Source organism: Cydia amplana, chromosome 4 (genome assembly GCF_948474715.1).
Source record: "Cydia amplana chromosome 4, ilCydAmpl1.1, whole genome shotgun sequence".
NCBI lineage: Eukaryota > Metazoa > Arthropoda > Insecta > Lepidoptera > Tortricidae > Cydia > Cydia amplana.
Genome location: NC_086072.1, coordinates 7,529,997 through 7,547,037, shown reverse-complemented (window position 1 = coordinate 7,547,037; position 17,041 = coordinate 7,529,997). Strand labels below are relative to the sequence as shown.

At 35.7% G+C, this 17,041-nt stretch overlaps 1 protein-coding gene across 1 annotated transcript in view; it reads left to right on the top strand.

The window, feature by feature from the left end:
* Positions 1–17,041, top strand: part of LOC134663222 (neuronal acetylcholine receptor subunit alpha-10-like) — a 74,579-nt gene that overhangs the window by 44,382 nt on the left and 13,156 nt on the right. Inside the window, exons 5-9 of the mRNA XM_063519610.1 lie at positions 5,750–5,966; positions 9,616–9,750; positions 10,420–10,498; positions 13,817–13,921; positions 16,596–16,726. Coding sequence (XP_063375680.1) covers positions 5,750–5,966; positions 9,616–9,750; positions 10,420–10,498; positions 13,817–13,921; positions 16,596–16,726 — 667 coding nt within the window. The remainder of the gene's footprint in view (positions 1–5,749; positions 5,967–9,615; positions 9,751–10,419; positions 10,499–13,816; positions 13,922–16,595; positions 16,727–17,041) is intronic.

The following is a 17,041-nucleotide window of genomic DNA, read 5'->3' as shown; positions in this document are numbered from 1 at the left end:
ACATGAGAACTAGTATGAGCCTGGCTCTCGATTACGTATAATTGCAAGGAAACTTGGGATCAAGTTATCTTAGTCAATTTAGAGCAGTTGGAAATCAACTCATTGTGAAATTTTTGAACGTTTTCAAATAATTTGTTGGATTAAGTAGTAAAAGTGTTACAGTATGTTATATATTTGTGATCTACTCACAAGGCCCTTTCATTTGGTACCCCACATGGTATGTTTAAAAGAAAAATGGTAAAAACTTTGCATCACAGTAACTACCCTCACCACTTTCGCGCTTGTCATCTCATATATTTGTGTTCAGGATATTATACTGAATGCACTGATACCAAATATACTCATATCCGAGACGACATGAGCGTAAATTTTTCTAGAAGACTTTTCGAGAAAAGGCCAGGCTACAATATCTTTACAGGTTGATTGATACTGAGTGTATTAACACCATGTTCACCCATATCCAAGACGATATGAACGAAAAGTAACCTAAAGCCACCCTACCAACATTTTCGTAACAATGAGAGATTACACTGATTTAAACTTTCACGATTTTTACACATTATTAAATTATACAACGATACGCGATTAAGTCCCGTTGTATAATTTAATAATGAGAGATTATTTCTTGGAAATAATGTTGTAATATAAACTCCTTGTAGAGCACCTACCTGCGAAGAGATCGTGCTGTCAAAGTTGTTAATGATTTAATATAATATTGTTAGTTAACTAAAGTTTTATTAATGCATCATTTCATCTTATACACCGCGGGATTTAATAACCCGAAAGATTTAAACCACGTATTTTTGACGACAGTACGAGTAAATAATGTTATATCAACATGGGTCCAATTATATATTTTAATTAAACTACTATTTCAGTACAAATTAAATCATATTAATTTACCGCTTCTTTGTGAACAAACCTTTATTCAGAGAGTGAGCGAGTTTAATTAATCTCAAGTAGAGACACAGAGAGCGAGCATGACATTTCACGAATCACTCCGATATCATACGATGCACGGCGAATGCAGTGACATGTGTTCCATGACAAGAAGTGTCAAGTTATGTCTAGGATCATGTTTACGTTGAAATTATTTCAATTGATTGGCACCTCAAAATACCACAAAATGTATCAAAACTTTATTAATTACTACAACAGTAGGTACAGTGCAGTTATTATTGTTGAAACTTTGCGATAAAATCTTTTCCTTTGAGTGAGATAACCAAAGCCATTAACCATGATTATATCCGAAAGCTATCCGGTGGCGAATGCACTAGTCCCAAAACGCACTATTAGTCAATACACTCTAATTTCGAAAGCCCCTCTTCTCATAAGAAACTAGGCCCAAAATACCATATTTCCAAAAAGGCTCATTCTCGATTTACACGAGAACCATTGAGAACTAGTCCCATAATACACCTTTCCCAAAATACCCCAAATTGTGTTCACCTGTGCGTGGCGTAATACTTTATTCTCATAATGCGTAGGTCTCAAAACACTCTAGTTCCAAAATACCCTATTTTTTTGGAATGTCTCTTTGTGACTGCTTTCAGCCGTAATCATTACCCGTTTGATGCCTAAAATATTTTTTTCAAAAATAGGATTTATTTAATTATTATTTTGAGCTATACAGGGTGTAATCGTTAAGTGTTGCTCGGCGATAGTTCCGTAAATATAGCAGATATCAGAAAATTAAGATAAATAATGCCAATAATGCCATAAATGAGGGTAGTTTCTCGCCCACCTAATTATGATAGTTCCATACACTGCTTTATCAACACAGGCATTAAAACACTCGTGTGTATATTGCCCTTCACTTTCACTATATGCACTTTCGATATCAATTTGAAATTTTCTGATATCTGCTATATTTACGGAACTATCGCCGAGCAACACTTAACGATTACACCCTGTATAGCTCAAAATAATAATTAAATAAATCCTATTTTTGAAAAAAATATTTTAGGCATCAAACGGGTAATGATTACGGCTGAAAGCAGTCATAAAGAGACATTCCAAAAAAATAGGGTATTTTGGAACTAGAGTGTTTTGAGACCTACGCATTATGAGAATAAAGTATTACGCCACGCACAGGTGAACACAATTTGGGGTATTTTGGGAAAGGTGTATTTTGGGACTAGTTCTCAATGGTTCTCGTGTAAATCGAGAATGAGCCTTTTTGGAAATATGGTATTTTGGGCCTAGTTTCTTATGAGAAGAGGGGCTTTCGAAATTAGAGTGTATTGACTAATAGTGCGTTTTGGGACTAGTGCATTCGCCACCGGATAGTCCGAAAGAAATCATGTCTCTTATTGTTTTAACTCATACTACAGCTGGAAAGGGATGATTACTTTGTTAAAATCAATGAATGACCTTTTGTTAAAATATCGATCATGCTTATCAGTACGTATTTTAAATTCTCGATGTGTTGATTTATACTGAGTAAAGTAAAATAAACAACTATGTTAAACAATTACGCTTTTTTATTAATTTAATGAATTAGGTTTTCACACCTGAGGATGCCGAAGACCGGGCAAAGTGGAGAAGGCTGAGCAGGAAAGCGGACCCTGGCGCTAGACCGGGAAAACGCTAGGTTGAAGAAGAAGAATGAATTAGGTTTTCGAAGTGTGTACCACCGTTTTCAGCACAAAGATTTAATTTTAAACGGATTTCATTATTTAGGTTTACAAAAGTGTTCTTTATTTCTTCGGAAGCCGTTCGAATTTTTATTAATAATTCTTCTCCAGACTTCACTGGTGTTGAGTATTCCTTCCTTATCTTTCAGAGTTCCCCATAGAAAAAAAACCAATGGCGTTAAATCGGGTGACCGGGCGGGCCAGGTTAGGACGTTGCTTCCACGGCCAATCCACCTCTCAGGGTATTGTTCGTCTAGCCAATTTACGAACTGGGAACGAGGCTGAAGTGGGTCCGTCGTGCCGGAAGCACATAGTTCTTCGGGTTTCCAAATCCGTACACAAAGTGAATATCCGCTAAATGAGCCGGAGGATAATGCGGCATGGCGAATTTTATTTATTACAGTCAATCAAATTTAAAGATTTTATCTTGCGCATATCTTGACATCAATTTCGTCATTTTCGTCAAACTATCACCCAGTTATCGTGAAGGTAAATAGTTTGCACTCTCGTGATTGAGAACAGAACAAAATTTCGTTAGAAGTTCGAATTTGGCTAATAACCATGCAGTTAGTGCGTCTGCGTGTAAAATTAGTTGGTGGCTACGTCACGCATAAGGGTGTGTTAGAATTGAGATTTTTTAACTTGTGATTTGTTTTAAATAATTAATATCTCTTAAATTAAGGGTTTTTGGACTATGTGTTATATAACTTTATATACTCTAATTAGGATCTAAAATCGTTGGTTTAAATCTTTCGGGTAATAACCCCCGCGGTGTATATAACCCTATTACCCTTTGAATGACCTTTTTCACGTTTTCTACAGCAATGCAGTCGACTGCAGCAATTTTGAAGCGCCACATTGCTACCGACCGCATTACTGTGGTAAATGTCAAAATCGAAGTTCCTGTCTGGATTTTGGCGTCCATTAAAAATAAATAATCAAAGGAGGTCATCGATCAAATGGCCCGGAGGACAAGCCATCGTTAACTGGTAGAGAATGCCTTATGGCATTAAGTCCGCCTCTTGTACTATAAGGTTTTTCTTTTGTGCAATAAAGATTAACCACTTTATTCATAAACTTTACGGGCCTGATTTAGTTCAATTATGTTTATCCCTTACTTACAAATACATAAGTTAAAGTGACAGATAAGGACAAACGATTATTACTATTATTAGCTAATTGAAGTTTGTAGCGCGTTTATGTATAAGGGGTTAAAGAAATAAAATAAATACAGATGATGACAGTAATTATATACGCATTTTATTACGGAAAAAGATTTAATATTGGGTGTAAATGAAACGGAAATTGGAAATGTAAAATAAAATGATATTAAAATCTCGAGTGTCGGATTCATGTTTTGATATATTTTTTGTATTTTAATAATAGTTTGGATTTATTAAAAGAATGTGACATATTTTGTGGAGATTTCTTTTTAAATATAGTATTTGCAACATAGGTTATCACATCTCAAAAAATCTCTGGTGTGAGAATTCATGTAGAGCTCTCATACATTATGAACTGTGCTGACCAGACTATTTTACAAGCAAGCAGTAACATCAATAAATAGGTGTCTCATTTAATATAATCCGACTAAATTACATTTCAGCAACACCTCCATATTTCACAAAAAAAATCAAGACATTATCCAACCTATATAATCTTGACGTATATTATATCAAAGACGCCTGTACCTAATATAAACCGACCAAGTAACGAATTAGCTATACCATCATATTTAACAAACTAATTTATGACGTTTTGCAACCTTCTTATTTTGGCAAATATATTCCGACACAGCCGGGTGGTATTTTATCTGTCCAATCTCGGTCCATTGTGTATTTGCGTCTCACATTTTGCTTAATGAGAGAGTGAGACGCAATGCATATTGGACAAAGATCTTAAACAAGTAGAATACCACCTCTTTCATTTGATAAACATAAAGAATAATGACAAAAGACTATGAACTTTAACTACTAGAATTAAAGTTGAGTTTTACTAACGTACATAATTATCTTTAATGTATTTTGACTGATTCTATTTCAATTTGACAGAAGCCCTGCCGTATTTATGGTCAATAAGGTCTACTGGCCTTAAAATTGTGTATGAAATTACAAGCAAATATCAGCCTAAAGAATGATAGTGTTAACGTTAGTTTGGTAACGTTAGTTTATCATGTGAATTGGGTAACGTTAACAAGCCCTGCAATAAAAAGTAAAATTACCGGTAAAATTAACGTTAACTAGCTAACGTTATAATAATGTTAAGTTATCAAGTATCGTTACCATTTACTACCGGTAATAAGGTATTTTTATGATTTTAACGTTAAGTAACGTTACTTTATAATGTGAATTGGTAACGTTAACAAGCCCTGCCAGAAACACTTATTATATACACCATTCAGTTTGCATATGTAAAAATAAAATGTTATCGAGGTTTGAATGTCAGTTTTGCGCCTACTCACCCTATTTTACGGTACATATGAAATACAGGGTGCCATTTGAGTCGTGATCAGTAATATGTTTTTCTAACTCCACAAACAACGAGCAATTTAATGCCCCTACTCTTACTAAAATCAGACAAGATTTTTTTAATTTTTTTGTTTATTTTTTGTCATTTATTTTACTTTTACAAGTGGCAATGTGGTATTTAAAGAGCTTTGTAAGATATTTCAAATGAAAAATTAAGTAAATTTTATTTCTAACTGGGACAAATGACAAAATTGATGGCAATGACAGTTCCGATTCAAAGAGGCGATTCAATTTACTAATTTAAATATCTTAATAAGCCGTTGTAATATCCTAAATCCACTTATAAAAGAAAAATAAATGACAAAAAAAAAACAGAAAATAAAAAAAATCTTGTCTGATTTTAGTAAGAGTAGGGGCATTAAATTGCTCGTTATTTATGGAGTTAGAAAAACATATTACTGATCACGACTCAAATGGCACCCTGTATAAACAATTGACCACCTTGTGAATTATGGTTTCGCATCGGTGTGATGGGGACAAAACATCCAACACACTTTTTCAAGCGAAATACTCGCGTGTTAAAGGTCTTTTCGCGTAATGTGTTCTTATTTTACACAATTCCTGATATAAATATTTTTTTAACAGCTCGACTTAATAAAACAATTCGACGAGGGCGACACAACGAACTACCAGACGAATGGCGAGTTCGACCTAGTGAGCTTCGAGGCTAATAAGCACATGAAGTATTACTCCTGTTGCGTGGAGCCCTACCCTGACATCACGTACATCATCAAGCTGAGGAGAAGACCCATGTTCTACGTGTTCAACCTCATTCTTCCGTGCTTGCTTATTAATGGGATCGGTAAGTTATAATAAATATTATAGTTGAGTTGGGGTCCCATAGTGAAAAAAGTATGCGATTTCACTTTGATATACGAAGTCTTAATTCAAGCATTGCAGTCGACGAGTAGATTGCATGCTGGAACGTTTGTAGCTAAATAATGCAAACAAAACTGTAGGTACTGATAATAAATGCATAATAATTTATACTTCTCGTTTCAAATTTTTAGTATCACTTTAATTATAGTTTGGTTGTTTAGTAATCGTAAACAGATATGTGAATGGGAAACCATACGATTGTAGTCCAACAGTGAGTCAGAGTTCAATGTTACTGACCATACATAACATGGAAGTAACAGTCGAGTGACGGACGCAGTTTTAGATTAGGGTAGGTAGTAAAAGAAATACGCTATAGTTGGGGGTTCCGTTAACAACCAGATAGTCGAAATTTTAGGGTCGGCAGTTTTATGCCTACATGAAGCGTACGTTTTTATTCTTCTTAGACTTTATTCTACTCACAAAAAAATAGAAACCACGCCTAAACTCGTATACTGTGTGAAAGTGTTATTTTAACCTTTTCAACGCCGTGTCAAACACAAAAGCTGTCACGCTGACGCCACGTCACCGAAGTGTCAAAACTGAAATTGAATTTTATGAATATGCACATAGGTCTATGTTGCTCTGTGGTCTGTGACCGATTAATCGGTCTTTGGCGGTGAACCTACGGTGCGGATATATCGGTCATTAGCGTCCAAAAGGTTAAACGTCAAACTTGTATGAAATTATGACGTATAAAAACACTGGCACTGCATATGATATCAAAATCGTTGCAGACTTTACTTGTCTAACTCTACCTACACAGGTTGAATAATATTCGCAATTACAAATTTTAAATAAGCAAGTACCTACTCAGAAATAAAATACCTTATGTTAAGACGAAAGGGGAGGACCCGCGCGAAATCGCATTTTCATACAAACGTAGTACTCATTTTCCTCTCTGGATATTACAGTTTTTTTCGGAATTTTTAATTATTATAGGAGTTACGAGCAGTTAAAGATTTGTACGAAATTGGTTTTTCGCTCCTAATTTTAACAATAATCTAAAAAATCTAAAAAAGTGAAACGTAAGTAGGCTATGGTCACAGCTAGGGCTTGCAATTCGAATATTCGAATATTCGAATTTGTCGAATATTCGACCTGTTTTGACATTCGAATATTCGGCCGCTCAGGTTTCGAATATTCGAATATTTTTTATTACTATAAAAAAATCTATGTCATCCGCTGTAGTTACAGTTTCTGTGTGTTTTCCGGGTATTTACAGTGAATGAGGAACGGTAGGTACCCAAATACGAAGGAAGTAATATTTTTACTGTATTCCTCTCGATAGACTTCGTGAATACAGTGAAATGAAACCTAACTCAATTTAAAAGAAAACGAAATCAAAAAGTATGTTATTTTTACGGTGCGTAAGTTTTAAGTTTAAGGATCATTCTGTTTATTCAGTACAAGCGTACGTTAAGCGAATTTTTGAAGTCTAAACCTTGCCACTTATCGCAATTCTCAAATTTAATCATACCAAACCTGCCCAACTTGGTAATCTAACCATGCACCTTTAGTTGACGAATAATCCACCCAATACTCAACTAACTTTTTCCCTTAAATATTCCAATATTATATAATGAGCCGACCATTAGGAATAATAACTTGCCAAAACAAATAAAGTCAATAAAGATTCAAAATACAATGAAATTAAAGACCTTTTTACCGGCCTCTGAGTGATTACAAGTTAATTTAAATCGGAAAATAATAACCTACTAAAAAAAATATCTTACATACCTAGGTGTTTGGATGGTTAAAGTTATATTATTTCACGCAACGACGCATTTATAATAAGTTTTATCTAGAAATATTAAATACGTCTAATTTTGGAGTTTTACTTGTTTTTATAAATGTGGGCATCATAAGAAAGTAAAAAATAGAATAGATAAGAAAGTACTAAAGTAGGATGATAAAATCTAGTCAATTAAGTGGATTTCTGCCAAATATTCTTAGTTTTAGCAATATGTGAAAAAAGCTTTTGAATAAAACGATAATAAACCGATTTTTCGTTCCTTTTCTTATTTTTTATAATATTCGAATAAATATTCGAATACGTCGTCAGAAAAAGTCGAATATTCGAATATCTCAAAGTTTCGAATATTTGCAAGCCCTAGTCACAGCTATGGTTAATATTACATCAAATTATGTAAAAATATTTTCCATAATGTCAATATCCAGAGAGGAAAATAGGGACTACGTTTGTATGGAAAAACGGTTGTCCCTTTTCCTCTTAATGCTAAGTATTACCGTAGTAAAGTCACAGAATAGCTATAGCTACCCATTCTAGTCTTAATAGTTAATCGTAAGCTCCTTAAATGTAAAACTTGCTTTCATCATAGGTATATTATAAACCCGATTCAAGCTTACGTTAGTTAAATCATCCGCCGATTTATGATTTCAAATAGAGTTAGTTTCAAGATCCCGATCCATAATTCAAACGTATTCAATGTATTCATACTTGGATTGATACAATTTACTTTTGCGAAAGTGGAATTTATTAGAAATGTTTAGGATTGGCATTGAAACAAATCGTTCGGTAAACAAAGTTTTGGTGTATTGGCTGGGGTGAGGTGAAGCGGGAAAAGGTATCTATCTGTCAATCTGTGAAGGTATTTACATATCTTACAAACTTTCTATTATGAATAAATCATATATTATATTAGTTTAATAGTTTTTGTTTCGCATCTGCTAAATAAAATGTTCCATACTCTGTAGGTACAGAAGTTTTGATTCGCCTTTTCCGTTTCCGAATATTATGAATATTGGTGTAAAAAATACTCACGACTTTGATACTACAGGATTTTTGCTGAACCAACCTGTCAGTTCAATACATTTCATGCCTCTTTAGGCATATATGTATACGCATTTTGCTTCAGGAAAATCCCGGGATAAACGCCAATCAAAAATGTTTACCGAGACGACAGATCGACAAAAGTCTCATCATCATCATTTTCGGACACGACATTCTATATCCGGGGTTTTGGCCGATGCACCAACTTTCATAAACAAAAGAGAATAAATTTTGTTATGCAGCGTATTTATGACACATATAAAGTCTATTTTTTTATTCGGTAGACTGAAATGATAATTCATAGTATGAACATAAAATGTCATTTCATACTATGAAATGTCATTTTAGTCTACCGAATAAAAAAATAGACTTTAGTTCGTTTTTTTTAGCATTAGAAAGAACTTGAAAGAAGGTAAGCGATCTTGACATGTCTTTTAATTGAAAAACGCTTTTTAAAAATCAGTAACTTATACTTATGAAAGCAGAAGAATATAAATGATCGTATTAGATTCATAATTGTTACATATTAGCCGTAACGTATTTTTAAAATGTGTTTTTCAATTAAAAGGCACATCAAGATTGTTTACCTTATTTCTAATGCTAAAAAAAACGAACTATAGTATTTAGTTGGCTTCGATGTTATGTGGCAGTTTCAAAATGCTTTGGAGAGTCGGGGCAGCGTGATGGTTGCCTTATGAAGTGCTAATTGGCAAATAGTGGTAATCTTAAACTAGCGTAAGATCTTTTTTTACATTAATAAACTAGTTATTTTTACTGGCAGCTCTTCTGGTGTTCTACGTGCCGTCGGAGTCTGGCGAGAAGGTGACTTTGGGGATTAGTGCACTACTCTCCATGACGGTGTTTCTCATGACCATCAGGGACACCTTGCCACCAACTGAGAAGACTCCACTTATTAGTAAGTATTATGGATAGAAAACGCCAATCTAGTCTTAAATAATGTATGGACATAGTCACGTGACTTCTCGTAGCATCTATCATCCCGATATATTTTTACTTTTCGGATGGTATTTGTCGATGTACGATAATCATCTTGGCTAGCGCCCCTGAAGATTGATTTGAAGGAAAATAGCTTTGATAGGCATTTACATTTTCTACAAGAAGTCAAGAAGTCTGAAGTAGGTAGTTAAAACTTTTAATAAATTCGAGGTACTTTAGTTACTAACTAAACTAATATATACTGAACATATAATATGTACTGAACTAAGTAAGAAGTCTACTTTTAGAGCGGTTTCGCACTATGTCCGATCCGAATCCGTGAAAATATGGTCCGAAGTAGCCGTAGAACTGTTTCTATGGTAATTTACACACTAGATCCGATCTCCGTCATCCGATTTCGGAAAGAAATCAGACGGATCTGGTGCGTAAATTACCATAGAAATAATTCTACGGCTACTTCGGACCATATTTTCACGGGTTCGAATCGGATTCGGATCGGACGTAGTGCGAAACCGCTCTTACACTAGAATGAACTTGTAACTCATGATACAATGGATCTAACGGAATCCACAAACACTTGATGTCAATATAAAAGTCACAAGTTCTAATGGACTTTATTTGTTCTCAGGTCTGTATTACGGAGTTAGTACGTGTCTAGTATCGTTCTCGGCGTCCCTCTCCGTGGTCACTCTAAATATATCCTACAGGCGAGTTGAATTTGTCTATGCTACTACTATTTTAAGTCCGCACTTGTTTTAAATTTTAGTTTCCTGCTGTAGATAAATAAAAAAAATGGGATTTTTGTGACGTTTAAACCAGGGATGTTGCAAATATCCGCATCCGCATCCGCAACCGCGGAACTTCCGCATTATTTTCAACATCCGCATCTGCATCCGCATCCGCATAAAATCGATGCGGATTTAATGCGGATGCGGATGTGGAACAGGTCGGTACAGAAACGTCTTAGCATCGGCGTAAGTGCTAGTCTGCTAGGTAATTTAGTCATTAGCCAAAAAAACCTATTAGAAATGAGCAGTCAAGCGTGAGTGGGATTTAATGTACGAAACCTTTGGAACGCGAGTCCGACTCGCACTTGGCCGGTTTTTTGAAATTAAAATTACTAAAATGTAATATTTGACGTTTTATATGTATCTATCTTGACATCCGCATCCGCTTCCGCATCCGCGGATGTGAGCCTTTAAAAATCCGCATCCACATCCGCATCCGCATCCGCGGATGTCAAAGAATCGGCATCCGCAACATCCCTGGTTTAAACACATCATTAAAACGAATAAATGCTTTGAGTTGGTGTGATATGACATTTACACAACTTGAAATCGGTCTATAATATGGGGCTTACTCCACTTGTGTTGTGAGTATATTAGAAAACGGTATATGGAATTTTATTTTATATTTACTTACTTCCGACTCTTTTGAGCGACATGTACACCCAGCTGCAAAAGTGCATGCCCACTTTATGAATGACTTCCATTCATAAATTAGATAGGTTTATGTTGTTTGCAGTTTATCATACTGAGATTAAAATAAAATCAATACTAGGTATCCCAAATTATTTTAACCTGAGTGTTTCACATTTAGAATTTTTTTTGTACCTATATAGAACTTAGATACCTATAAAATTTTGGAAATAAGCAGGTACTTAAATTTATAATTCTCGTGTCACGTATACATATACGAATACGATTTATGATATGATTGTCTGAAAAACAAGCAACAACGGTTGCACTCTGGGAGTGCCGATAGAAGTGAAAACTCACCTCACTATGTTACCGACGCCCGGTAACACGATACATACGTTTAGCGGAGGTATTCTATTTATTTATTATATATTATTATCATTCTCAAATAAGATCACACTTTTTCATTGACATGTTTATTTACATACTGCCATGACAACGTCAAATTATTTGAACATAGGTAAAGAGTCTTGAGAAGGAGTCCGCAACATAAATGTCAAATAACATTGAGTTTTTCTTTATTGATTTAAATGCCATCTAAATTATGAGTGGCCACCTTACGCGGTTTACGCCCCTTACGGTCACGTGATCGCCTTACGCTGTCTCGATTTATCATTTTTCCCCACCTCAAAAAGTGCCCAGCGCCGCTAAAGAAGTTTTCACTTCAAAAAAACAAGTACCTATATCTTATTACCTAATTGCCACGAGCAAGCCAATCACTGAAATTAATTCGTTAAACTTTAAATTCACTATAGTACCCACTTACTGTGAATTATATTTAACTAGGTATACGATGTTTGACTTTGCGTAATCGTAAACGTTTAGGTACAAGGAACTAAATTCAACTCGATTAAACTCACGCGGGTTAAACGCACCCAGTAATTAGCTATTACGATGTGTATCTATAGTTAGTTTTGGAGTTTGTTTCGTTAGAGTTAATTACTTAATCTCACTTAATGATATAATTTATACTTTGCGAAATAAATATATTCGTACTACATATAGTAAGTAGGTATGTACCTACAATGTACATTATAGGTACCTACTATTCAGTGTTTAGGTCTAATTCAAGAAATATCTAGATTATGTACAAAGATAAAGTTTAAGCTACGAGTATGTAAGCAGTGGTAAGCAGTTATGTACCACTAAAAGTTTATGAACTCTTTTGTCGTACTTCAAGACAAGGTTCCTAAAAAGTCTTTTACAAAAAAGGATATGCATAACATTATTCCCAACATTACGAGTAGATAGGATGCGGCCTAGAAGCGGATCATTTATCTCTTTTGCTGTCACGTCAGTCACATGAGGGATTTTCTATGTCATTAATTTTTATTTTATTTTATTTATTATTGGGAAACAAACAGCAAAAAAAATACATACCTATACAAATACAGATAACACATAAGCCATAACACAGTTAACACACTGGTTAACACTTATATGTAGAGTAATAAACTTTTTTGTTGCTCAAGGTAAGATTATCAAAGGTATCAAAGGTAAGATTAAAAAATTAAACCTTAAAACAATAACTAAACTATAGCGATATGCAGCTCGTTATCATACTGAATACAGATCTTTAAAATCTAATAGGTACTTACATTTTTTTAAATTACAATTCTTTGTTTTTTATTTATTTTTTATTTGTTATTTATTTGTATCGATACAGAACATAGATAATGATTTATTTGCATTGAATATGATAAAAATTCCTAGCCATTTCACACACCTGAGTTCAACATATGTTAGTAACAGTCCTTAAATTCCAAAGCTATATTTATTGGTTGAACATCGGAGCACGAAATTGGAAGTCCGATTCTGATTTAACAACTTGTTACGGTTTTGATCTTATTTTAATACATCCTTGAAGATAGCTCACGCTGATTGGTGCATGCGAAATGAAGTCGTGCGTGAGATGCGCCCCAATCACCAAGACGATCGTCGAGGTCGTGTCAAAACTAGTTGAAAACCGTAACAAGTTGATGAATCTGAATCGGGCTCCGGGTTGGCAGCGCCGTAGGTAGGTAGCGCTGAATGTAGGTATACGAAATAATACGAATGAAAAGATCTTGATGGAAAAATAATACGAGAACACGATACATTTGCAGCGTTGGTTGGATCAGAAGAGATTTTCCATAGCTAACGTTAATATGATAGGTTTATGTATATAATGTAATGAAAGGGCCTAATAACGTCGTAGGTATTCAAACAAATTTAAGTATTGACACGGCAACTACATAAACTTGTAAAAAAACAAGCATGAATGTTTAACTTACTTAACCAACACGTATAAATGTCGGTCCCCAAATGTTGGCATTAAGTAAATTATAACGTCCTTCAGAGCGTTGATGCTTATGTATATCATTATTAGTTCCGGGGCTCTGCCTTTAGTGTGAGTGTGCCGTTTAAGGGCTCACTGCCCTTTGAAGCATAAATGTAGTGTAAACAACAGGGAGCCACGGAGATAATCGGAATAACTCGGGCTGTTAATTTTAACTGTTAATATTATAAGGGTCGTCCTTGGTGTGTAAATCCGTGTGTTTTTCGTAGAGGAGTGAGAGGGCAGCCGGTGCCGGCCGCTCTGCGCGAGCTCGTGCTGCAGAGGCTCGCGCGGCTGCTGTGCATCAACTTCGATGTGGACGCCATCAAGGTAACGTTTAAGTTTAATAATATGAACACACCATGTCTTATACGCGATATGAGTCATACGAGGAGCGACTGAAAAGTTCGCGGCCTCAGAAAAAAAAAGAAAGAGAGTACCGTAAAACGAGGTGACTTTAGGAAATTTTGGGGATACTTTGATAGTTTTAAAACTGCCACTAAATTATCATTATTCATTATTTTCTCGAACTGTTCGTGTAACAAGTTAGATTATTATACATACTTGTTTACCTACTACTAAAAAATCCGAATAAAAATATGTAACGGCTGAAAAACTGAAATATCGAAGTCGCCCCTGCATTTGAAAGTCACCCCGGTTTACGGTATTAAAGTAAATGTTAATTAATAATCGTTAGTAATGGCGGCAATATTTAAACTGCCAAAGGGGCGGGGAAAAAAGTAGCATAGTTTTTTTTTTCTAGCTTAGGCCGCGAATATTTCAGCCTCCCCTCTATTTAAAATAAGAACGTCGAGGAATGACAACACTTTGTGGTACAGGATTTATTTTAAGGGTTTGCTAATAATACTCAATTAGGTACGGCTTTAACGGAGGGATTGATTTCGTCTGAGCTTCACATCGTAGAGGAGAGACTAATACTTAATTAAATTTTGACTTATTATTATACTTCCTAAATACACACAACTAACATATGCCAATGAAAGTGTGTACAAATATAAAATACGTAAGTATACCTATCTTAATATCACATCCGGATTCACAATATAAACGCAGAGAAATATTACACGGGACATACTTCTCACAAAAGATACAAAAGAGAACACTCATATTTAGTGGACACATGCTTTATGACAATTCCAGAGGGCTCCCTTGCGGCCTAGACCCTTCCCGTAGTTCGCCCTACATTTTATATGAAATGGTACCTTATGAAAATATAGTCGCTTTGAGTATGTCGGTACAGTCAGACAACTGTTTCATACGAGTCTTCTTTTTTTGTATTTACTATACTCTAAAATAAGCACACTAGTTATTACATACTGTATTCAGAGTTATTACCCAATTAAAGATTGCCTAATAAAAGCGCATACCCATAGTCTAATATAACATGGTCTTCTCTTCCCAGAGTGACACAAGCCTACGTCACAATAATATTGCCACTTTATATAGCGCTATCGCTTATTATCATATAGCGCTGTCGCATGATGACGTAGGCTTGTCAGTCACTTGGTCAAGGTCAAGTCGGAAGAGAGTACCAGGCGGAGTATATTATTATACCATGCGCATACCTATACCTTGCAGGTACAGGTACCTTCGCTTACATATGATTCGGGTGTTGGTGTAGGGTAGGTTCGGTAGGTGCGCTGAGACGTCATATTCATATAGTTAACTAGAAACACCATCCTCTCCCTTACTTAATGCAACGGTTTTTGTTAACGACTGTACCTACTTACTTGATGTGGATGTGGACGAATACAATTACGTTTGCTTATCTTTCATACATATTCTATCTCGAGTACTCCGTGAGTAATATGGAACACTAGAGTATATTTCTTTTGTGAGTTATTTAACCCATTTACTGGGATTACGCCTGGAGCCACGTGCTGTAAATACTGTTCATCGTTTGATAACACAAAATAATTAAAACGATGAAATTGAGGCATTATTCATGTTTCCCTACGTTACTAAACAAATACAATGGTGCCTTAATTGTGCTAAACGATAATATATTTGGTTGGTATGCAAACATTTAGGACATTAAAAGGGGGGGACATTTAATTCGAAGGCTAATGCGATGAGGTTGGGCCCAGCAGTAAGTAAAGTGCTTTTCCTTTTTGCCAAACAACCTTTTCTTAGTCGGCATACCCTTTCCTTTTACTTTATAGTTTGTTCAATCCCTTTCAATTATCCCTTCGGATGCATATAGGGCGGAGAGTTTCCAAACAAGTGTTTAACTTGATTCAAAAACTTTGTGCATTGTCACCTAATATTTATTTGTTGAAATTAAATTTGAATCATACAATAGGTAGGTATGTTTTTGTTTCTGAATTGAAAAAGAAATTCAAAGTCTTATTGGAAATGGAAATATACCGCCCAACTTTCCAGCAATACGTAATTGAATAAAAATGGGGCCGGCGGATGGGTAGGGTAATTACACTGGACCTCCATTTGAATTTCCTCTGGAGTTGCAAGAAATTGACAGGTCAAGATATCTTATCTAATGAAAAGTTTATATACTAATAATACTTACCTAAGTTTTGACTTTTACCTTTTTATTTTTTATTTATTTATTTATTTAACATTTTAAATCAGGCAACAAGGCCTATATTACAAATACCTTACAGACTAACATATAAACAAAAAAAAAACAAAAAAAAGACAACACTATTTAGGCGACAAAACGGCGTGACTCCGTTGAATCGTCTGGTCTTGTGTCGGATTCGGCAGTTTGCCCCGGAACCTTCGAAACACGACACCCTTCAGCCAGAAGTCGGCGCACTCGATGGTCCCCTGCAGCGGTCGCGGCACGCGCACCACAAAACAGTTGAAGTGCACGTAGTGGCGCGATCGAAGCTGGAACACCCTCAGCGTATAGCCGGTCTTCTGGTGTACAAACTCCACCACTTCAGCAGCAGCTTAATTTATAATATTAAAATTAACCTACATATTTACACATATCTAAAATTCGATGTTTTTGTACCAGGGTGACAGCACGCCAGTAGCGGTGGGAGTGCAGGTGAACCCTCGCACCGGCTCGCGCCTGAAGGCGGAGCTGAGCTGCGACGGCGCGCCCTTGCCGCCGCCCTCGCCGCGCTTCGCCCGGCACAACCACAACCACATGGGTAAGCTGCGGTTACAACCAAACAAACCATGACAGCCGATTTTGTAAAAGTTGTTGAAAAGGTAACAAAACGGTTGTAGTACGGACTGTCTAGTGCTGGGATTGGTAAACCGCGCCTCACGAGCCGCATGCGGCTGTTTGAAGGTAGGTAGGTACAATTGCGGCTCTATAATGTATCAAGATGAAATATATATTTTTGTCGTAAATAGCACTTGCAGCCCGTCATCTGTGGTGTTAATTTTTCTCTGGTTATGGGTCCACCACGATTCGACTGCGACCCTTCTAAAGTAACTCAAGGGTAGATCCAGCAAGCTTT